Genomic DNA, 23,717 nt, shown 5'->3' with positions numbered 1-23,717 from the left:
CACACACACACACACACACACACACGCCCCCTGCCACATCCACCAAGGTTTACCAACACTTGAATTTAAGCCAATATTCTGATTGCTTTGAGGACACATTTCTACACTAAATCAAATAAAAACTTCAATACTTCTGAATCCAAGTTAAAATCTACTGCTTATTTTCTACCACTTTTATATCCTCCCTCCCCATTACCCAGCTGCAACTTAGGAGATCAATTGCAAAAAGCACAAAACCTTTGTAAACTCTTGAGAAAATACTTCTCCCATTCACCCCCCCCCAGTTCCTTACCCAATAACATAACTTTCTCTAAGTTTGCCATTGCACTTCTAGCTTTTGTTCAAGACAACATTATTTTAAATTCATCCATATTTTCATGTTTCTAGAAGAATTTCCCTGGGTTGGTAGGTGCTACTCATTTTTATCAATCATGGTTTTCATTAGCTTTGATTTCTACATGTCAACTTAGATAAAGCAGCACTGTGATGGAAAAAGAAAGGCAAGGAAACTGCTTCACAGGGATCCTGTATTAGAATATTCCAAGGTAACTTTAACTTAGAGACACAGGAAATTCAAAATCAGTGCAGACCATGGCTTATCTGTTTAAACAGAAACATTGAATATATAATATAATATACAAACTCTAAGTTATACTTAATTTGGGGGGGGGGGAATTACAATTATGGTAGCCAGTATTCAGATGTTATATTCCATCATTTATGCTTTTCATACTTGAATTTAAGAATATTCACTAGACTAATTATTTCTTACTATATGCAAGAGTTGACTGAATTAACAGACAAGCTAATAAAATTATAGCATTATCTTTAACTACAAAAACACACCCAATTCATGGGGATTCTATGTTACTCAGAAAAAGAAAAAAAGAAAGAAAACTGGGAGGGAGCAAGTAGAAAAAGAGAAAATCTAACCTCTGAAACTGAGATTTGAAAAGTTTTTGAAAACTAGTCAGTATTACTATTTTTTATTTGGTTTATTCCATATAATTTTAGGATGCCAAATGTCATCCAATACGCATAGGTTGGCAGTCTCTGTTTGTGTATATATGCCAGAAATCAATAAGCAATTGTTATTATTATTCCTCTGTGTCTGCCTTCAACATTTGTATTTGAATGTGAAGATGACCAAAATCCAAGAAATTCAAAGCCTAGAAGAAAATGGTCAAGCCACCTAGAACTGACTTGGGAGTAGCCAGTAAGTGATAAGCTTCTAAAGTGAAACCAGGCCTGAGAGTGAGCTGAAGCAGCTCCCTCCCCCATTCTCTGTCCCCCCTCAAAAAGCTGTATTTATCTCTTCACACCTTTCCTGAATCTCATGCTCCCTTCTGCACCCTCAATCTTGCCAGAGGGCTCTGGGCTAACATTAGTAACTTCCGAGGGTCATCCATCTCTTTAAACATGCAGAACATTCAATAGATGCCCAGGGAGTATACAAATTAGTGAGAGAGAAGAACCAGGTTGAGGGTCAAGGCAACTATAGGCCTGCCCTAACAAAACTTAAAATCAAGTCTTGGAAGGTTCAAGTGATCGCTATTCTTTAAATAAAAATAACAAATTTAAATTGTCTGGCATCTAATGAAAATTTAGTAGACATTAAAAGGAGCAAAAGAAATAAGAACCGTGTTCAAGCAAAAAGATTAAGCAGACCCAGAAATGGCAGAGACAGTAGAAGTAGCAGTAAAGTGCTTTAAAATGAATATTATAAATATGCCCAAAGATTTAAAGGCAAACATGAATACAAGGAGGATATAAATAGAAAATATATAAAAGAACCAAATGAAGTCTCTGAAAAGTACACTATTTTAAAGAAGAATTTATTGGATGTGAGTAAACGAAGTTTATTCGCTAGAAGAAAAGATGAGTATGGCAATAGAAACTATACAAACTGAAATACAAAGAGAAAAAACAGTAAGAAAAGACTTCTAGAATGGTGAGATGATATGAAGCTATCTACCCTAGGTGTAATGGAAGTCCCAAAAGAAAAGGAGAAGAAATATTAGAAGAAACAATGTTTCACACATTCCCGAAATTTAAAAAGTACAAACCCACAGATGCGAGAAGCTCAGTGAACCAAAAGAAAGGAAGAAAGAAAGAGAAAGAGAAAGAGAGAGAGAAAGAAGGAAAGGAAACCCGTATTAAGCCAAAGCCAAATCACAGTCAAGTTGCTGAAAACCAATGACAACAAGATCATCTTAAAAACAAGCAGATGAGGGCGCCTGGGTGGCTCAGTCGGGTGAGCGACTGCCTTCGGCTCAGGTCATGATCCCAGGGTCCTGGGATCGAGTCCCACATCGGGCTCCCTGCTCTGCGGGGAGCCTGCTTCTCCCTCTCCCACTCCCCCTGCTTGTGTTCCCTCTCTGGCTGTGTCTCTCTCTGTCAAAAAAAAAAAACAAAAAAAAAAAACAAAAAAACAAGCAGATGAAAAACATACTACCTGTTTTTAAGACTTGCTATAAAGCAATAGTAATCTAGGTTCTGTGGTATTGTTGTAAAGTTAGATATATAGATCAATGGGATAAAAGAAAGAGTTCAGAAATTTGCTCACACATATATGTTTAATTGATTTCCAACAAAGGCATCAAAATGATTCAAAGGAACAATTAAGCCTTTCAAAAACTGGTTCTGAAAAATTTAAGATACCTATGTAAGATAATGAACCTCAGCCTTTCTTCACATCATACAATAAAACTGTATGGCTCAAAATGGCTCTTTGCCTTAAATGTAAAAATAAACTAGAAGAAGAAAACATACAAGCAACTCTTTCTTAGATAGGACATTAAAGGATAACCAGAGAAGAAAAAATTGATAGAATGGGACACATCAAAATTAAAACATTCTGCTCTTGAAAATAAAAAGCAAGCTATAGGTTAGATGAGAATATTTACAACATATATACCCAGAAATGGACTGTATCCAGAATATATGTTACTCCCGTAACCAATAATAAAAAGACAGATACTCCAATAAAAACAACAACAACAACAACAACAACAACAAAAACATGCAACAGGAGCTCCTAGGTGGCTCAGTTGGTTAAGCGTCTGCCTTCAGCTCAGGTCATGATCCCAGCCCAGGGTCCTGGGATTGAGTGCCTTGTTAGGTTCCCCGTTCAGTGGAGTAGTTGCTTCTCCCTCTCCTCTGCCCCTCTCCCTCCCGCCCCCCACTGCCCTGCTCATGCTTGCACTCACACGCGCTCATGCACACTCTCTCTCTATCTCAAATAAATAAAATATTAAAAAAATATACAACATAGCTGAATCAACAATTTACCAAAGAAGTTCTACAAATAGCCAGCAAGCACATGAAAAGATGCACAACATCACTAGATATCAAGAAAACACAAAATAAAACCACAATGAGATTCCATTACACATCCACTAGAGTGCATATCATTAAAAAAATCTGACAGTACCAAGTGTTAGCAAGAGGAACTCTCTCATACCTTGCTGATGAGAATGTAAAATACTAAATAATCAAAAGTAATTTGGCAGTTTCTTATAAAGGTAGACAAACAGCTCACAACTCAATAACTCCACTTCTAGGTATTTACCCAAAAGAAATAAAGACAAATATCTATAAAGACTTGTATAGAGTATTCACAGCAGCTATATTCTTAATCACCCACACCTGGAAATAACAAATTTCCATCAACAGAAGAATGCATAAACAAATTGTGACATATCCATATAATGGAATGCTATTCGGCAATAAGACAAGACCATTATTACTGATACACACATGGATGGATCTAGAAGCATTTTCTGAATGAAAAAAAAAAATCCAGACAGAAAATATCATAGATTCATTTTATAAAATTTATTTATATGAAATTGTAGAAAAATCAAAACTAAAACTAATGCATAGTGACAGAATACAGATGAATGATTGCCTGGGGCTGAGTGGAGAGTGGGGGTGGGGGCTTGATTAAGAAGCAGCAGGAGGGAACTCTTTGAAGTGATATAAATATTCTTTTTTTTTTTTAAAGATTTATTTATTTGAGAGAGAGAGAGAATGAGAGACAGAGAGCACGAGAGGGAAGGGGATCAGAGGGAGAAGCAGACCCACCGCTGAGCAGGGAGCCCGATGTGGGACTCGATCCCGGGACTCCAGGATCATGACCTGAGCTGAAGGCAGTCGCCCAACCGAGCCACCCAGGCGCCCTGAAGTGATATAAATATTCTATATCTAGATTCTGGTGTACACATTTGTCAAAATTCATCAAACTGTACATATATAATGAGTGGAGTTTTGTGTATACTTTTCAAAAGGGTAGATTAAAAATGAGTACGATTTACAGAGTTAAAGTAACTAAAATAAAAACCTCATTTCAATTCAATTCATTTAGCTCAACATTTTAATTCAAATTATTCGGAAAAGAAAAAACCCAGGACATTAGAAATTGGACTTTTTTGAATCCCTGGGAGAGCCTCTTGGGAAAAAATTTTTTCATCTGCTTCTATATCTAGAAGAAAATTATATTGTGATACATATATAAAGGCATACAATATAGAGTGATACTTGAAATTTGTATTAGATAAAGAAAATTTTTAAAAAAGAATCAAGTTGAATATTTTCATGAGTTTGTCAGATGATTCAAGCAATAAAGCAAAAAATCAAACCATTTAAAATATGTACCAGAAAAACTGAATGTCAAATTTACTTTGGTGAAGTATAAATAAAGAAAAGAGGGATTTGATACATCACCATCATGACCAAAACAGAATCTAAGATGCTAAAAAACAGAGTGTAAAGTAAGCTTATTCTTTATCATGTTAAATGGAGGTAAAACAGAGAGGACTGATGACTATTCAAAACAAGGGAGCAATTTACTAAGATGGAGGCATCAACGCAGGATTTCTTGTTCCCAGATGGAACAAGTTTAACATTCACCCAACTGGAGAGAGTAGAAAAAAAATCCTCCCACCCAAAAAAAGATTCTCAGAGCATTTGTTAAAAAGCAAAGACACAGAAAAGTTTAGTGCTTTTTTTTCCTCCCTCCTGACTCCAAAGAAAGGCAGAGCCCAATGCAAATGTCAAGAGAATCCCTTGCAGGCTCCTAGGCAAGGCCAATTTTCTGAGGTGTGCTTCCTGAGTGCCGGCTTTGGTGCTAATAATGGGGTGGGAATTAATGCTAGAAGAGAGCTGGGCCTAGACAGAGCTTATCAGAAGACTGTCTCCCTGACCGATATGTTTTCTTAATACATCTTTTGGAATGAAGATCATGTGGTTCATTCATACCTGGTGTTTTAAATTTGATGAATCCTGAGTTGAAATCTTTAAAAAAATCTTGGAGTTCTTTTTATAGTCGCTAAAGGAGGTGGAAAGAAAGGGAGCGGAGAGGAAGAGTAATGTACTCACAGAATCTCGCAAAGATCATTCCAACCTGGGTCTTTCCCCACAAATTGTGAAGAGGTTGGTGCTGAGTAAGATCTAGACCGCCTCCTGCAGTATATATATTACCCTTTTCTGTGGGCGAGGACACGAACACAGTGGGGAAGCAGTGAGTTACTCACTAGGAAAAAGTTAAACTGAGGGGCACCTGGGTGGCTCAGCTGGTTAAGCAACTGCCTTCGGCTCAGGTCATGATCCTGGAGTCCCGGGATCGAGTTCCGCATCGGGCTTCCTGCTCAGCAGGGAGTCTGCTTCTCCCTCTGACCCTCACCCCTCTCATTCTCTCTCTCTGTCATTCTCTCTCTCTCAAAAGTAAATAAAATTTTAATAAAATAAAAAGTTAAACTGAGTGTGAGATAGGTTCCTGCTAAGGAGAAGAAAGTTACTGAAGTTCCAAAAAGTTTTTAGTGATGCTACATTAATAATGACATTAATAGCAATAGCTAATTTTTACTCTGCACCAATTTTGCTACCATATATTATGTTATTTACATAAACTAATCCATTTAAGCTTCACAGCAATCCAACAAAAGATGACAATCATATTTAACAAATGAGTAAACTGAGGCTTGGCACAACTAAGTAATTTGCTCCAGGTGGTATTGACCGTAGATGATGAAGTTGGAACTCCTGTGGTCTGACTATTGCATCAGCACTGGAACCACGAGGCAGTTCCTCACATGGGTCTCAAAGACAAGGAGCAATGCCACTCTTTAAGTCTGGTGTGTATATAGTCAAAACAACTTATCAGTGTTCAGTAACACTTCTCTTTATTTAAATATGCATAAAGATGAGGTTGATTTTGTCTCTAAGATTAATATGCATCATTTTTTTCTTCTTTCCAAACTCTACCTTTCAAAAACTATCTACAGAATACATGGATATAGAAAAATTAGTACTCTAAAGACCATGAAAATCACCTGACATACTATTTTTATTTAAAAATGTGTCCCGGGCACCTGGGTGGCTCAGTTGGTTAAGCCTCCGACTCTTGATTTCAGCTGAGGTCGTGATCTCAGGGTCATGAGATGGAGCCCCTAAGTGGGCTCACTTGAGCCCCTCTGTGTCTGCCCCTCCCCCTCCTCGTGCATACGCTCTCTCTCTGAAAGAAATAAAATCTTTAAAAAAATAAAAAAGTGTCCAGTATTACAGCACAATGATGCTTCATATAGAATATAAATTATGACAAATCAATTCAGTTTAGGGAATATTAAATAAAAAAATTTCCATCATTAACCCCTGGCTGAAAATAAAAATTAAATAGTAACTACGACCACTAGAGCCGGTGTAAAAAAATATTACTAACGTGACATACAGCACAATAAATAGTCAAGAAAAAAATGATTCTATATTTCACATAGAAAACAAAAGTGAGCCTGAAATCATAATAGGGAAGAAAATGTCCTTTAGCCGTTACGAGATTTGAAAAAGAGAAATGTAAAATAAAACCCAGAATTGGGTGTTATATGCAACTGACAAACTGTTGAACGCTAAAAACCACCACCAACAAAAAACAAAATCCATTCAAATGAAGTTTAATTGAGCACTTCATGGGTTCTCTGTGTGGTGTTAGGAGCACTGCATATTTGCGTTGGCTTTAAGAAGCAAAAAGACATGACACACAGGTAATAGTTAAAGAAAAATTATACAGTAAGTTATATGGAACAAATTCCAAGTTGACCGAAGAGTTATTAGAGTGGGTTCGAGAAATCAGAGATGGCATAAAGGAGAGAAAGCAAAGTAGGTTTTAAAAAAGGGAGTGAAAGCCTTTCCAGGTAGGGCAAAAAGTTTGATGAAACCATGAGGTTGGAGTCCCACGCTGAGAATTTGCTGTGCATGGTTAAGTGATTCAGTTAGACTGGGAGGGATGAGTGCTTGGTCTGAGTATAAAGGCAGAATTATGAGGACTGAAACTCCATGATACCATTTAGATGAAACAATTAGGTAGATGTTGTAGGTTCTGTTACAACAGAGAAGGCAAAAACGGTATTTTACAGTAAGTTAATTGAATTAGTAGAAAGATCACATTGATGTGGAAGGAAGCTATTGCAATAATAAAAGAATGAATTTGTTTCACTATTAAGGTATTGAGCAGGCAAAGCAGAGCCAAAGAGAAAGTAAAGAGATATGAAGGCTTGGAAATCAGAAACAGGAGTAGCAATTGCTTATAAGAAATAAAGGAGAGGAGGGGCGCCTGAGTGGCTCAGTTGGTTAAGCGACTGCCTTCGGCTCAGGTCATGATCCTGGAGTCCCGGGATCGAGTCCCGCATCGGGCTCCCTGCTCGGCAGGGAGTCTGCTTCTCCCTCTGACCCTCCCCCCTCTCATGCTCTCTGTCTCTCATTCTCTCTGTCTCAAATAAATAAATAAATAAAATCTTTAAAAAAAAAAAAAGAAAAGAAATAAAGGAGAGGAAATAATCAAAGGTGATTTCATGATAATCTGTCCAGTGTGTCTAAAGGGTGGTTCCGCTGACAGAAATGGAAAAGCTGGATAAAACAGCACATTTTACAGAGAGTGAATTTAAAAACTTTGAGATGAGAGTGGAGAGATAAGTCCATAGTCTTTACAACTGATAAGTATTAATAAAGCACTTGATAGACTTCAAGTTGTCTTTAAGGTAAAGAAAGAGATCTTTAAACCCTAAATCATTAAGATGTGCATATCCTCCTAACACTAACATTTTACTGGTCTATGTTAGACTGAGTAACAGCAATAGAAATATTCTGGCATGAGCAAATATTAATTTGTTCAGGTTTGATAGCCCACCTATTTCTAAAATGATGTAGTGAGAATCTGTTAACACAATATAAAATGAGAGGAAGATAAGCTAAAGCAGGATTCTATAGCAGAAAATATAATGTGAGCCATCAACGCAAGCCACACATATAATCTTACATTTTCTAATAGCCATATCAAGAAAGTAAAAGAAAACAGGTAAGATTAACTTCAATACTGTTACATAAACTAATATATTTAAAATATTATTTTAAGATGCAACCAAATACATCATTATCACGTAGATATGAATATATTTTTGATACTGTGGCTTTGAAATCTAGTGTGCATTTTATACTTGCAGCATATCTCAATTCACACCAGTTGCATTTTAAATTCGCAATTGATATATGTGGCTACCAGTTTGGACAGTACAAATACAGGGATCTTTGCAGAAATTCTGTCAACAAAGGCACAAGGATCAAAGTAGAGTTGCAAACATGGGTTCAACATAAAATATAAGTGCAAAGTAGACGTGAGTAAAAATGAGTAACCAGGATAGAATTCGGTCATAGAAATGAAGGAAAATAACTCTGGTTTAGTTTTTAAAGGTCACCAGAGAAAAGGCATTTCTTAAAGGAAAGACAAACTTAATGTTTTCTTCAGTTTATATTAGATACAATAAACAGCAAGATTGTAGCATTTAAATGGTTCCCTGGGACAAAGAGAAAAGGGACAGTCTCAAAAGCTAGGAAGCAACGAGCGACAGCAACAGGAGTGGCAGACAAGCAAGACCAAGATCAGCTAGAAATAAGGAAAACAGAGATGATGTATGAGAAAGTGGAGCCCAACGATCATTAAGTTCTTCTCCCTTTAAAAATAACTCAAATTGGGCGCCTGGGTGGCTCAGATGGTTAAGCGTCTGCCTTCGGCTCAGGTCATGATCCCAGGGTCCTGGGATCGAGTCCCGCATCGGGCTCCCTGCTCTGCGGGGAGCCTGCTTCTCCCTCTGCCTCTCTCTCTCTCACTCTCTCTGTCTCTCATGAATAAATAAATAAAATCTTTAAAAATAAAAAAATAAAAAAAATAAAAAAAAATAAAAATAACTCAAATGGAAGAGTATTTTTTTAAGTGTATATAACTGGAAAATGGATCAAAGACCTAAAAGTAAATGCTAAAATTAGAAACCTCTTAGAAGGAAATATGGGTGCACATCTTTGTGACATTGCATTAGGAAATGGTTTCTTAAATATGACACCAAAAGCACAAGCAACAAAAGAAAAAATAGAACTTAACAAAAATACAAATGTTTGTGCATCAGAGGACACAATCAAGAAGCAGAAAGACAACCCACAGAATGGGAGAAAATATTTGCAACTCACATATTTGATAATTTCCAATTCATATTTTGGGTATCCAGTAAATATATTTAAAAACTCTTACAACTCAACAACAAAAAAACTAAGAAGCCAATTTAAAAATGGCTTGAGGACTTGAACAGACATTACCCCCGAAAAGATACAAATGTCCAGTAAATAAATTTAAAGATGCTCAATATTATTAGCAATTAGTGAAATAGAAATCCAAACAACGAGTTAATATTTCGCATCCACTAGGATGGCTGCAATATTTTAATAAAGGAAAATAACAAATGTTGGAAAGGATGTGGAGAAATTGCAATCCCTCTTATCCTGCTAGTAGGAGTAGAACATAGTTCGGCCGCTGTGGAAAACAATCTGGCGGTTCCTCAAAAGTTAAACAGAATTACCATAGGACCCAGGAATTTCACTCACCCCTAAGTATATACCCAAGAGAATAATGTATGTTAACATAAAAGCTTGCACATGAATGTTCATAGCAGCATTTACTCATAAGAGCCAAAGAGTGAAAACCAAGTGTCCATCAACTAACGAATGGATAAACAAAATGTAGTATATTCATACGATGGAGTACTATTCAGCCATAAAAAGGAATGAAGTACTGTTACATGAACCTTGCAAACATTATGCAGACACACTAAAGGCCACATTGTATATGATTTTATTAATACCAAATCTCCACAATAGGCAAATCCACAGAGACACAAAATAGTTGTGAGTGGTTGCCAGGGGTGGGAGGGAGGAGAGATTGGGGAGTGATTGCTTAATTGCCACAGGATTTCTTTGAGTTGATGAGAATATTCTGGAATTAGATAGTAGTGATGGTGGCATAGCATCATGAATATACCAAAATCCACTGAATTATATACTCTAAAATGGGTAAAATGGTAAATTTTATGTCCTATGCATTTTATCTCAATAAAAACACAAAAACAAAAAACAATGTGCAACAAATAGCTCAGAACTTGTGAAGAAAAATAAATTGCCAAGTCTTGGTGAATACTCTGTCAACAAGCTGAACAACTGTTTAAATGAGAAGAGAGAAATAAAACAAAAGAACAGATACTATCACAGCAGTAATAGCAGTAAATATAGTGAGAATAACCTATAGCTGAGTTAAAATGCAGATGAAACAATATACGAGAAGTAAGAGATAGTCTATTTTGGAAACTGTGAAGGAAGAGTCCAAGGAGCTTAGGTAAAAGCTATTAAAAGTCAGGCTATACTTCAGGAAGTGGTTTAGAGCCCCTGGACAGCTCCACAACATTATCTGTTGAAAAATGTAGACTCCTGGGCTCTCTGTCAGGACAACAGAATCAGAACCTCTGGTAGGTGTGGTCAGAATCCGAATTGCCAATGACTTCTCTCAAGAGGATTTTTATGCATCTTTCAAGTGAAAAATCACCTAGGAAGACAAGAACTCAAGACAAATGTCTCTATTTTTCCTTTTCCCAACATTTTATACAGACTATTTTAGGTCAGAATGATTATCAAGTGCACCCTCAATAGGTCAAAAAAGGTTTTAAAAGGCAGCATCCTAACTGCTTAGAAATAGGTATTTGGCTTTGGTTGGGGAATGAAGGTAAGTGGCAAAGGACAGCTGTGACCTAGCTGAAATCTTTTCTCCTTCTCTCCCCCCAGAAAGTTAACCCCAAGTGCAGGCATTCTGTTTCACCCCTTCCTAAGACTGGCTCTGGGCAGAAAAAAAGAAACTCACAAATTTTCATGATTCAAAATGGATGAACATCATGTGTCCAAGGATGATATTGCTCATCTAGGCATTAGACAAAAAAAAAAAAAAAAAAAAAAAGTCCTAATCTCCTACTTTATAGCAATGATTAAGAGAAAATTGATTCAAAACAGTTTGGAAATGCTGATGGGGGGAGGGAGAGAGAGAGAACTGATGATTTAATAAACCTGGACACATGAAAAGAATTGCATAAATTCTGTGTGGTAGTAAAGGGAGAGAATAAGGACTCTGGTGCCAGAGTGCCTGGGTTCAAATTAGAGCTAGACTGTCACTAATTGGGTGACCTTGACCTTATTTAACATTTTTTTTTGCCCCAGTGCCCTCATCTCTACAATGAGACAACAATATCTACCCCATAAAATTGTTGTGAGGACTAAATGAGTTGCTAGACATGTAAGTTTCCAATAGTTAAAAGTGAAAATCTTTTTGTAAATCAAGATGGTCCCAAAAGGTTGCATTGTCTAAACCTTACAGTTTATAAGCCTTAAAGAAGGTTAAATTACGAAATTAGAAAACCTTTCAAATCTAAATCAAGAAGTTCTAAAAAGTCACATTCCCAATATCTTGTTTTATTTGCCAGAATTCTTTGATTGCTCTCTCACACTTTTAAAATCCGGATGGAGGAATTATCAATAATAAAGGGAATGGTAATCTACCTCTCAAATTCCTTCTCTTGCATCTCCAAGTTCTTGATTATAATTGGTTATAATTTGTAGACCTTGATTATTTACCATTGTTAGTTCACAATTGTATACCCACAGTTCTGTGCTTCCATTATTGAAAAAATTCACAAAGAAATGCCAAATTAAAAAAATACTGTTGTCTACCTATACATCCATTGAGTACTAGGTTTCAAAAAAAATGGTTAGTGTCTGAATTCCTTTTCAACATCCTTTAGAGAAAAAAAGTATAAAACAAAGTAAAAAATTTCTTATAGACAACTTTTTCAAATTTATGAAAAGTTAACAGTCTCCATTTCAGCAACCACCTTTACCAATGAGAAGGTGGATTTTTACTGCCAGAACAGGAAGTCTAAGGTTTATTTATTGCAAGTCCTGGCAAAAAATATTTTCCTGAAGAGAAAGTTCTTAACATGAGATTGATACTTCTTATTGAAACATCCACTTTACACTTCAAAAATCAGATATACAGTATAAAACCATTATCTAATTGGTTCCTCCAACTCTTTTTTTGAGGATCTCTGGTACCAAGTTAATCAAGTTTATAAAAGTCCAAAGGCAATTTTTAGGAAATTATAGCTAATGGTATTCCCACAACTCTGACCAAATTATCAGGTTTATGGTATTATGGAATGATAATCCATTTTGTAATAGTCAATGATATTAGCTCCAGAATTCTCAATAATCTAACACAATATGCTGTGATTTAGAATAATTTTAATTTGTATGATGCTATTAAAGTTTAGTTTAAGGGAACAAAAACACAGTAACACATTATGAAGTATTGACTGATGGAAGTTCTGCTAGCAACTGACCAGAAGAAGAGCTGGGTATGTCATGGCGCAGGAATGTCTATGGCCCGCTTTCCTTTACCTGAGCCAGGCCCCTTATTCTTTATACTAGTATTATAATAATCGTTTCCATAGAAGGGGAGGTCATTTAATTAGTTTTTTTTTCTCTTTACGTTTATGTGCTGTTACTTTATACTTGTAGGTCAGGCTGTCACTGTATCAGATAAAATTATTATGATACAAGGAAAATTATTTATTTTGATATTTATTGAGTGCTTGTTGCATTGGAGGGATTATGTTAACCTTTTTAAAAATAATTTTTTAAGTTGAGCAAAGTTAGGAATTAACATTTATTTATGTAAAATTTTATATTTGGAAGTTGACATCCAACATGATAACATATCATGAAAAAGAGGCCACACTGGGAAACGGAAAAGGCAACAAATTTTACATGTGTTTGCTATTTGATAATAGCTGACATAAATAGTTTAAAATCATTGTTGGGTTTATTATTTTTAATGGCATGAAGAATAACTGCTCAAAATATCTTCATTTTCTTGTTTCAACAATGAATGGCAATATATTTTGGTATATGAGACCTAGCGCATGAGCTTCAGATCCGATTAAGTATATCAAGTTTACACAAAGCCAAATGTATGAAAGGGGATCTTTTAAAAAAAACTTTATTTGAGAAAGGAAGAGACTTATAACAGAAGGCAAGAAGGAAACATACAAACAATATATTTACAACACAAAACAAGAGATCACCTTCAAGGGTGTAAATTATAATAAATACAGTAGATTTGAAAAGAGACATTTATCAATTAATTCTAAGATGAATTAAGTCCAGCTTTCTTTTTCACTGGTTCCAGGTAGTTTCTTGATTAAATTCAAAGACTATCAAATTCAAACAATTAATGTCCACCAACTGTACTGATGAAGCTCTCTCAAATGACATTATAAAAAATAGTTTTTTTTTTGTTTGTGATTACATATCTTTGAAGTAATATTATACAAAAGTCTGCTCAGCCACATGTTCCTCCCCAAATAAAATGTATTTTAAAAGATGCACTATCCCTTTTTTATGAGATTGAAAAAAGACTTTAAAGAAAATGAATATTTATGAGATGGAAAAAATATACAATTTTATCTTAGGAATGCCATATTTTTAATGCAAAACAACTGACAAAAAGTCATTTTAATCTTAAGGAATATACTAACCAAAATACGGTGGTAATAGGAAAAGTTGCCCTATTATAGCTATTTGTCAAATTAACAGAAGGACTTTCATTATATGGAAAAGTTTTAAACTTTCTAACTTCTAGTTATATTAATTTAATTTGAATGGAGACTTTTTAAAAAAGGATAATGTATCTTTAGCAGTGACCTTTTTTTAAGAAATATTTTTAAATGTCACAGCAAAATGTAAACAACACGTGCCAATAACATACAGTTGTTACAATGTCTACATTTGGCAAAATCGCTATATCTCCTTTGAAACAGGATACTACACCTTAAAATACCTTGGATTTAGAAATATAAATATTTTAATAGAAAAAAACCTCACAAAGATTCTAGGTCAATTTGGATTATCCATATTAAAGGGGTCTTAATACAAGGAATCTTTAACTAGCTTAACAAAAGTAAACCTATAAAACAAGGTAAACATATCAAAAGGGAGTATGAAGGAAATGTTCCAGTGAAAAGCTTCCTTAACAATTTCCCTACTTGCGGTGTTATTTTCTTAGACAATAAATCAATTCATAGAGTGCCCTTTAAAAACAGAAAGAGTAAAACACTATCCTCCTTTTTTTTTTCCCCTACATTCCTCGTTACATGAATCACTTGGACTTCCTGTTTCCACAAGGCATTTCCTGTTCAGCCTCATAGAATCAGTTTTCTGTAGGAGAACAGCAGGAACCTGACAAAGAACGGACTTAAATAAACAGAGTCTTCTGTTGCCTTCAAAGTTGTTTGCATTTCATAGCATCAAAGGACACAGTCCTTCTGAAGGTGCATTATATACAAGTAGATTCTGTTGTTGAGCCTAACTTTCCTAAGTTCTTATTTGCCAAAACGAGTCATTATGGAATTCTACCTAAGAGATCCTAATGATAGGATTATAGAATATGATGCACCTTCTTCTTTTAAACGTGACTGGGACTTCGTATCAGATAATCATCATACCATTACTGTGTTTTCTACAACTGTAGATAGCGTATAGTATCTGTTTGGACCATAATGCTGCACATTACTTCTGGCCGGTATCTACATCGGCTTCGTTCGATCTTTTTCAATAGACAGTGTCATCAAATAACACAAGATAAAAGTAAAATGAGCAGTGCTAGGTGAGACATAATGTAATATTTAAAATAGTGCTGTACTTTGCAATCTATATATTTAAAACCACCTCTATTCCTAATATTTTCAATTGCAATCTATACAATAACCTAAGGACTGTTGGCGTGGTAACCAGAACATTTAACTTAACAAAAAGAGAGAGGAAGGAAGGGGCAGACTACCTTTAACAGTGTTCAAGACTGTAGTATGATACATTATGTACAACAATGTGAAAATTGAATTCTACATATCAAAAAAAAAATCAAGAACTAATAGAATGTTTCATTGATCAGACTGGGTGACTATATCCAGCAGTCGCTGATCTCAACAGATAAACTAAAAACAACAGTGAGTTCATTTTCCTTAGAAGTAATTGGTGTAGCAGGCTTTGAGATGAATTTAAAGCCTATTAATTACTTGTATACTTATGTAGTATAATTTTAGTGTAACAAGTATTTCCTTACCAGTGGAGTTTCAATGAAACCTTGATATCTATATAGAAATCAGTATATAGAGAAATCTCTATATAGATATATCTGCATTAAGTAGAATCCTTAACCACTAAAATCAAATCATTCAGAAATATAAACAGATAGGAAATAATATCCATTTACCAAAACCAGCAATGCATCTCATATTCAGATAATGACTTTAATTACAAATCCTGGAGCTAAATCTTTGCCTATTACCTGTTGCATAAAAGCAGCCTGCTCCCCAGATTCCATTTCCTGGATCTGAGCATCTTCATCACTGTCCACCGGCTCCTCCTTGACCTTCACTGCCCCAACTTGTCCCAGTGTGTCATCCACACAAGCACTGCTGTCGCTCCTAGTGCTGTTGCCACTAGAGGGCGCTCTGTCTTCCTGCATCGCCTGGTCCCCCTGAAGCTCTTCCTCTGCTTCCTCCAGGTGACTGCCTGGTTGCTTCAGTTGTTCAATAGATTTCGAAAGCAGCTAGAAGAGAGTGTTCAGGGGTTCAAAATTCAATAGTTTTTGGTGGTAACAGAGAAGCAAAATACACTTTTATTTCTAATGACTCTACTTCAGTACGGTTTGGTTTCTAGTTTCTGGATGTCAATTGCAGAATGAATTTCTATACCACAAACTTCTCAGTGATACCACATCTGAAGCAGTCCCATCCTTGCCGTATTGTGTTGGAGTGGGAGGCAGAGAACGGGGTCTCTGAGTGCTTTTTTTCAGGGATTACTCTTGAACGCACTCAGAAAATGGTGGGGAAAAGGTAAATAAGCGTTTTCAATGGGAACCATGGAACTTTTACAAGTAGTTTGTACTGAGACAATTTAACCCAAATAAACCTGAGAATATTTTCTCTCAAAGGAGAAAATGTAATGGAATTAATGAAAAACTTCCACAATCTCATTTTTTGACAAATGTCAATCGCTATAAAATACGAGCACAAATGCTAAGGCCTCGCCTATCTAATTTTCCGATACCTTGAATGGTCAAATGATAAAACATCTTCTTATATATACCGGTAAAACACGGAAATATTGATTCTGAAATCCTAAACTTTTAAAAGATGTGGGATTTAAAAAAAATTGTCATAGCACTAGAAATGTTTTATGAACATATCCAAATGAAATGATAGCAAAGAAGGAATTATTTTTCATTTGAAAGCTATTATTTAGACCTTTTCTTTATTTTATAAATTAAATTGGACTTTATCTTCAGAAGTATATGAATTAACTGCTCAATGATTTAAAAAAAAACGAGAACAGATTTAACTTAAACAACAGCAAAGTATCATGGTATAAGAGCTCAGTAAACGGGGTAAAATTCTCAAGATGATTTCGTGTCACAGCAGATCTCGTTTTGATTCACAATGACCCCAGTGACGGATCATCGGCAGAGCTTGAGCTGTGGTTCCAAAAGCGACTGGAGTTTTCTGTTAAGTCAGTGCCCATGTAAGCAACATGCCAAATATTGTTAATGCACAGCACACTTAGAATACAACCGCTAAAATCATGAATACCAATTTCTCTTGGTGCAGTTAAGCTTACCTCGCCCACACACCCATGTTTTTAAGACTAAACACATGCTTAGACTTAGAATATTTAAGTACTCCAACTCTGAAGGGTGTTTTCCCCTTTTTTAGGCTTACAGACTTCCAGGTCACATAACCTCAGATGGCTGTGCATACACTGACGAAACCCTTCAATTTCACGGTCGGTAAAATTATTGGGGGTTTTCGTTCATTTGTGCAACAAATATTTATAGAGTGTCAACTGTGTTCAAGACACCATGCTAAGCATTGGGAAAACAGCCATCACCTTGCCCTCATAGAGCTTAGAGTTTAGTGTGTTAGAAAGGAACCAAGAAGATAAATAAATTTATTCTTATTTTCAAGTATGGTAAATGAAATGGGCAGAAGCACAGGGTGTTGTAAGAGTACCCACTAGTTGGCACAGGAGTGGAACTGGGGGTGCTTAAGGGAGCTTTCACTGAGAGGGTGCTATGTTTAAGCTGAGACAAGAAAGAGGAAGGATAGAAAAGGAGGAGACATTAGTTACATGTGTGTGAGGGGTTGAATAAGGGTAGAGAGCATTTCTGGCCAAAGGCACAGTATATGCGCTGGAAAAGGGAGTCCAGTGTGTTGGAGTACATGAAAGGCCAGTGGGGTTTGAGCACAAGAAAGTGGGGAGAATGCTAGAAGATGATGTTGGAGAGAGTGACACAGTTTATAATATAACATGTTTGGGTTGAAAATAAGATTCTAAAGAAATAAAACACAATGTAGGAAAAACCATAAATAAAATGTAATCACCAATCTTAAATTAGACATAATCAAGCTAAGAGAATATATATCAAACTTTATGTCAAAATGAAGAAGGCAAATTTAAATATTAATTTCCTTTGTGCTTACAATCTAACATCTATTGTTCCTGGGCTGTGAGCATAAGAACAATCAACCCACCATGCTTTAAATGTCTCTAAGTACTTCTTAGGGAACTATTTGCAGGACTTTTGTACCAATGCTAATTAGCTCTTCATAACATAAATACATTATACCTTGCACACTGCTGAGATTTTGGAGAAAAGAGACAATGTAATATTCCTGAACTTTGATTATACAACTGTAGGATCCCATCTAATTAGCTGTTAGAAAAAGAACACGTGACACCATAGAAAACAGGCAGGATTTTAATGGAAAAGTCCCAATTTGAGCTGGGACACCAGGAATAGGGACTTTGGGTGACAAGTATCCACCCATTCTCCAGAGAGAGAGCTCATAAGTCAACCCTTAACCTCTATCGCTCCCCTTAGGTGTGATGTACAAGAGCAGAACAGATTCTTGTGGGGAGAAGAGATTTATCTAAGGAAAGGCACTAGTCAGGTGAAGGAAGCTGCAAGAGCCCCTCAGAGGGATGATCTGCAAGCAGATTGCTGCAGTTCATCTTCTGGATGGATGCTTGGTGAGCTGTAGAACTTTTCCCTCTCGCTACCCAAGCTTAGCTGGAAAAATTCATGGGAGCTAGCACATCAGAGTTGGTGGGCCAAGGACACATATGCGTCAAGCAGACACCTCTGGGAGGCGTTCAGAAGTTCCTGCACATAAGAACCTCTGTGAGGAATAGAGAAGAAAACCATGTGGGATGTGTGGCCATGAGACAGGAACTGAGGGGCCATTCATGAAAGGTCCACCAGGGAACACGTGACCACTGTCCAGGAAATGTCACATCAAAAGTCCCTGCTTACTAAGGAATGATTCTGCAACTTCCATAGCTTCTGGAAGTTTGATATGGGGAGTATTTAATAACCAAGAGGAAAGTGCAGATACCGCCTGCTAAGTAAAAGGAAAGCCCTGAGCGGTAAAAATAGGAAACGTATATTGCTATTCCTCTCCTTCCCAGTCCCCGTCCCAACATGGCCCCTCAGTACCTTGACTTCCTCACATCCAGTGGTCTTTTTCTCTGCTCTACCTCAGCACCCAAAGCTGTGATCATACCCTAGCCCTGGTCTTTAATGGTAGCTGTACACTTTCCTTAATTGGTTTCAAACATGACTTCCTTCTGGCTCATTCTCAGAATATTCTGACCCCAACCACTCCTCAGCTCCAGAGGGTCCTCTAAGTGATTGAGCCTAACACATTTTCGCTGCCCACCACTCCCCCTCACCACCCCACCCCCCTGCACATCCCTCCTTGCTGGACTAGGCTTCATTCTCTATCATTAAAAATCACTCTCTTGGGCCGCCTGGGTGGCTCAGTTGGTTAAGTGTCTGACTCATGATTTCGGCTCAGATCATGATCTCAGGGTCCTGGGATTATGCCCCATGTGGGGCTCCACCCTTAGAGGGAATCTGCTTGAGACACTTTCTCTCCCTCTCTCCCTCTCTCCTTGCCCCTCCCCCTGCTCTCTCTCTCTCTCAAATAAAGAAGTCTTTTTTTTTTTTATTCACTCCCTTACATTGTCTTCAACTCCCCTGCCCTTTTGAATATGGGTTTTACTGGAAAAGTAAGACTTCCAACCTTGGTTAATACCACATCTCTGCCAAACCCAAGCAGCTTAATAAGCTAGGAAACAAACGAATTACAATCATGCTGAATGTTTCTCTTTAGATTCGTGAGCAAAACCCTCAAAAGGGCCCTTGGTGCTGTCTGGCAATCCTACCACATTTCTCTAGTTAATTCACTCCCACTCTTTCACAATGACAATTTCAAACTACCTCCTCTCTCCTCCAACCTCTAAAATCCAGACCTTTTCTTCACTCCCTGCTGATACCTGTGCTTATTATTTCACTGAGAAATAGAAGCCTCTGAAGGGAAACTCAACATCCTGCTACCATCGCATTTACCAAGCTGTCCCATTCTTCTGAACACGATGTCTATTCTTCTGAAGGCGATGTTTTCACTCTTATCTCAGGCAATCCCTCGGCTTAGGGTCTGGATCCTATCCACTCCTGTAATGATCCACTCTGTCCTCCAACACACATTTCCCCTCTCTGCTGGAATATTCGTATGTGTGCATTTTCAAAATGATAATCCATCTTAAATAAAACCTCCCTTGCTCCCCCCACCAACACCATTATGTACCTCCCTTCACAGCAAAACTCCTTGAGTTATCACTCTTTACTGTCTTCATTTCTCTTTGCCCATTCTCTTTAGAATTCATGCCAACAAGTCTTTCATCCACACTATTTGACTAAAATCTCTCCTGTTAAAGTCAGTAATGACTGCATTCATGCCAAATCCAGTTTAATTTTAATTTAATTAGGATATTAATAGGTGTCAGTGAGGGTAAAGCACCTCACAAAGGGCACCAAGACACAATCATAGCATCTTTGAAAGTAAGAGACTGATATCACTACAGCTAAAGACCAGACAAACTGTGCGCTAATTTCCTGGAATATAATTTCCCATAGATAGCAAATAGGTCCAAGAAAATCTCTAATAGTGACCAAATGCTGAGTGTTCACAGAATATATCATACATACATTTTAACAAAACACCTTCTGAAATCTGACCTGTTAATGTATTTCTGAGGTCACAGACGGACCCAGAAATCTCATCATTTAGTCCATGTATCAGTTTTGGTCAGTATTTACAATCTCACTGACATAGATACATATATTAACAATTTTCAGTGTGCAATAAAGAAACAATGCCATTTGTTCTAGTCAGTTCCTTTGGCTTCCTCTACACTTGTGATGTAGTAAAGGAAACATGAGGGAGAAAAGTGCCAGAATGAATAATGCTATGATAACTGGGCAAGACGGCCAAATGGCAAAATGATCTTCCAAGGGCAGAATTCCTTGATGGTTTGTAAAAGAAATGTTTCTTGACATAAAACAGTAACTTACGAGCGGAGATCATATACATATAAAATGTAGTCATTGGAAAATTTCTAGTAACATTCTTCAAACCCTTATTTTATAAAGAAGGAATTTCATGTCCAAGAGAAGCTGAGCCATCTCCAAAAAAAAAAAAAAAAAAAGAGTAGAAACCTAGAACTGTTTTATACCCTTCCAGTTTGCATTCTACTCTGAAACAGCTATGTTCTGATGACAACTGAATTAATATAAATAATTCCAATGTCTCCCCGAGCTCCAAACTTGCATATTCAGCTGTGTCCTTAATAACATCTTCCCTTAGATCTAGAATACCTAATAGGTATCATAAATTTGAAATAGCTCAAAGAAGACCTTTATTCTCCTCTTGCTCACCTAATTTTCTCATCTGAGTGAACAGCAATACCCAATTGCATGGGTCAAAAATCTAGGATTTGTCCTTGTTTCTCTCTCGATCATCTTTTTTGCTAAATACCTGAAAGCTTAATTGATGCTTAGTAACAGCGTGTTGACACTTTCCTTCCCAGGTTATGAAGCAAATGACAACGTCTACATGAACAATAACTACCACTTTTTCACCATCTCTGAAATAAAACATGCTCTTTTGCAAAGTTTCATAAAATACAAAAGTGATAAATGGGATCTCCGGGAGACAGTTTTGCAAAATACAAATGCAGAAAAGGAGTTAAATACCTGGAATAAGGGTATTTGACTAAAGCTGTTTTTGTTTAAGCAAGCTAATTTGCCAGCGTGGAAAAATTAGCAATTAACATCAGCAAGAAAAATCTGCAGACCAAAGTCACAGAAAACCTGCCTGCCAGGTTTAACTCATTTTAGATTTTTTAAATTAAAAAAAAAAATTCCTTGATGTTGTTTTTGTAAGTTTCTGGCTATTTATGAAGACATTCAGGATTCCGATTGTGTTGTGTCGTATGCGTTTTTGAACTTCAAATGTGACCATTACAAAGATAGCATGGGCTAACCCTGTTCTAATTTGTCCTGTCGCTGAGTGGCCCCAGATGCAGGGAGGAGTTGTCTGCTTACTCTCAGTGGGGTAGCAGAGTCTCCCTGTGGTTGAACATCTGGAGGTGATCCCCCAGCAAAGCTGAGCGGCTGCCTTGCTGGCTACAAAACAAGACAAAACATCTGTGTGACAGATAAACGTGCGAGCCTGTGTGAATCTCAGCCGAGGGCCCATCTGTGAAACACACCGTGTGTCATTCGTCTGACACCAGGTGAGTTACTCCGGTGGGGAACCCAGCTGAGAGTGCTTCTCCTTCTTCCCTTTCATCTGTGCTCTTCCTGGTCTGTCAGTGTTTCCCCGTGCTCTCCCTGCTATCGTACCAAACACTGAAGATCGGTGCCGGCGATCTACAACCGTTCTGGCCCTCGTAACACACACACACTCCCCGCACTCACGCTGACATTCTAAAGACCACATACAATAATTTATTGAAGTTTCTAACACCTTGAAGTGTTACGATTCCGTTCTTATCAATCCCTGCTAGGCTCGTAATTATGGCAAATCCCTAATTTCGATGTTTTGTATTCCATGTTAATATCATATATTCTACTGGTAAATGATTTAAAATTCATGAAATAATATTTAAAGGCTGTGCTGCTAACCTTTACACACGAGCACATCAAGCTCATCTCTGTGCAAGTCACACTGTTTGACAAAGTCTGGAAGTCAACGTTAAGTATAAGTGCTATCAAATAAAGTATCTTTCAATTCCACATTTTAAATCTTTCCCAAGAAGATCTTTCATGCCCCCACAAGTATCTTCAGATTTGGAATGGCAACTAAGAACAAGAGTGTATAAGGAGTAAATCTGTTTCTGATGGACATCTGGTTTTCTGAAATTGTCAACAACCCATTAAGCACAAGTGTTTGAATGTGATTATTAAACTATGCAAAGTGACCTTCAACCCAACTCATCACTTTCTTATTTTGCCGCAGATTTGAAGACAGATTTTACTTGGGGAATGGCACAAGTTTTTGTTCTTTTTTTTTTTTCCTTTTAAATAAATGCAAAATTCTTCTTTTGGAAAATGAAACCTTTCCCTTAAGCTCCAAGGAAACTAGATTTTAAAACAATGATAAAATTCTGTCTCAAATCACAAATAGATGAGGTATGTACCAACTGTTCTCAAAAACAACATGCAGAGCATGGAGGGCTTTCAAATTGAGAGGTCTACTTAGAGAAGAACTCTGCCTCAAGTCAAAATACTCCCATGCCATTTCGCTTCTGTGCATTTTAGGGAAATTGCCAGAAGAACCAAAACTAAATAACAAGAGAAAAATATTTTCTATTGGTTCATTATTCACACTAATTAAAAGTCTAAACTGAAAAACGTCCCTTCTTACCAATATTGAAGAGATATAAAACTAATCTAGGAACAAAGTGAATTCTTAATAAAAATGTGTTTATCTGCGTAACTTTAATGATTGTCTAAAACAATGCCTGCGATTAAAATATCCTTTTTCTGGTTTCCAAACATCCTCATAATTCAATAACTTGAACGAGTGTTAACTTCTGGAAAGAATACTATAAATTTCCTCCTTCCAGTGTTTCCCATGAGTTTGAGAAAGTTACCCACCTACTCTTTCATTCATTAGACAATTTTTACTGAGCACTTATTATATGCCACACCCTTAGAAGAGCAGTCAGTTAGGCAACCCCTCAGAGGAAGAGGCAGAAAATAAGCAACTCAAGATTGGAACTTAATGTGTAGGGAACAATGGGGAAAGGGCTGAGCGTCTGTGTCTAATTTGTATGGGTAGGGAAGGACCCTCGGAAGAGGTGAGGTTTGAGCTAAGAGAGACTCCAATACCAAGATG

General features: G+C 36.9%; 1 protein-coding gene across 17 annotated transcripts in view; it reads right to left on the bottom strand.

Annotated features, from left to right (window-relative positions):
* Positions 1–23,717, bottom strand: part of HDAC9 (histone deacetylase 9) — an 899,218-nt gene that overhangs the window by 327,037 nt on the left and 548,464 nt on the right. For 16 of the 17 annotated variants that reach the window (XM_035020691.1, XM_035020700.1, XM_035020693.1 and 13 more), the window contains one exon: positions 13,396–16,021. In XM_035020691.1, the coding sequence (XP_034876582.1) occupies positions 15,707–16,021 (315 nt within the window). In that variant the 3' untranslated portion in view covers positions 13,396–15,706. Of the gene's footprint in view, positions 1–11,195; positions 11,199–13,395; positions 16,022–23,717 lie in introns of those variants that run through there. The other variant, XM_035020706.1, reaches the window with a different exon arrangement.

Source organism: Mirounga leonina, unplaced genomic scaffold, assembly GCF_011800145.1.
Source record: "Mirounga leonina isolate KUSES-001 unplaced genomic scaffold, KU_Mleo_1.0 Mir_174, whole genome shotgun sequence".
In the NCBI taxonomy this organism is placed as follows: Eukaryota; Metazoa; Chordata; class Mammalia; order Carnivora; family Phocidae; genus Mirounga; species Mirounga leonina.
This window is presented reverse-complemented; position numbering and strand designations above follow the sequence as displayed.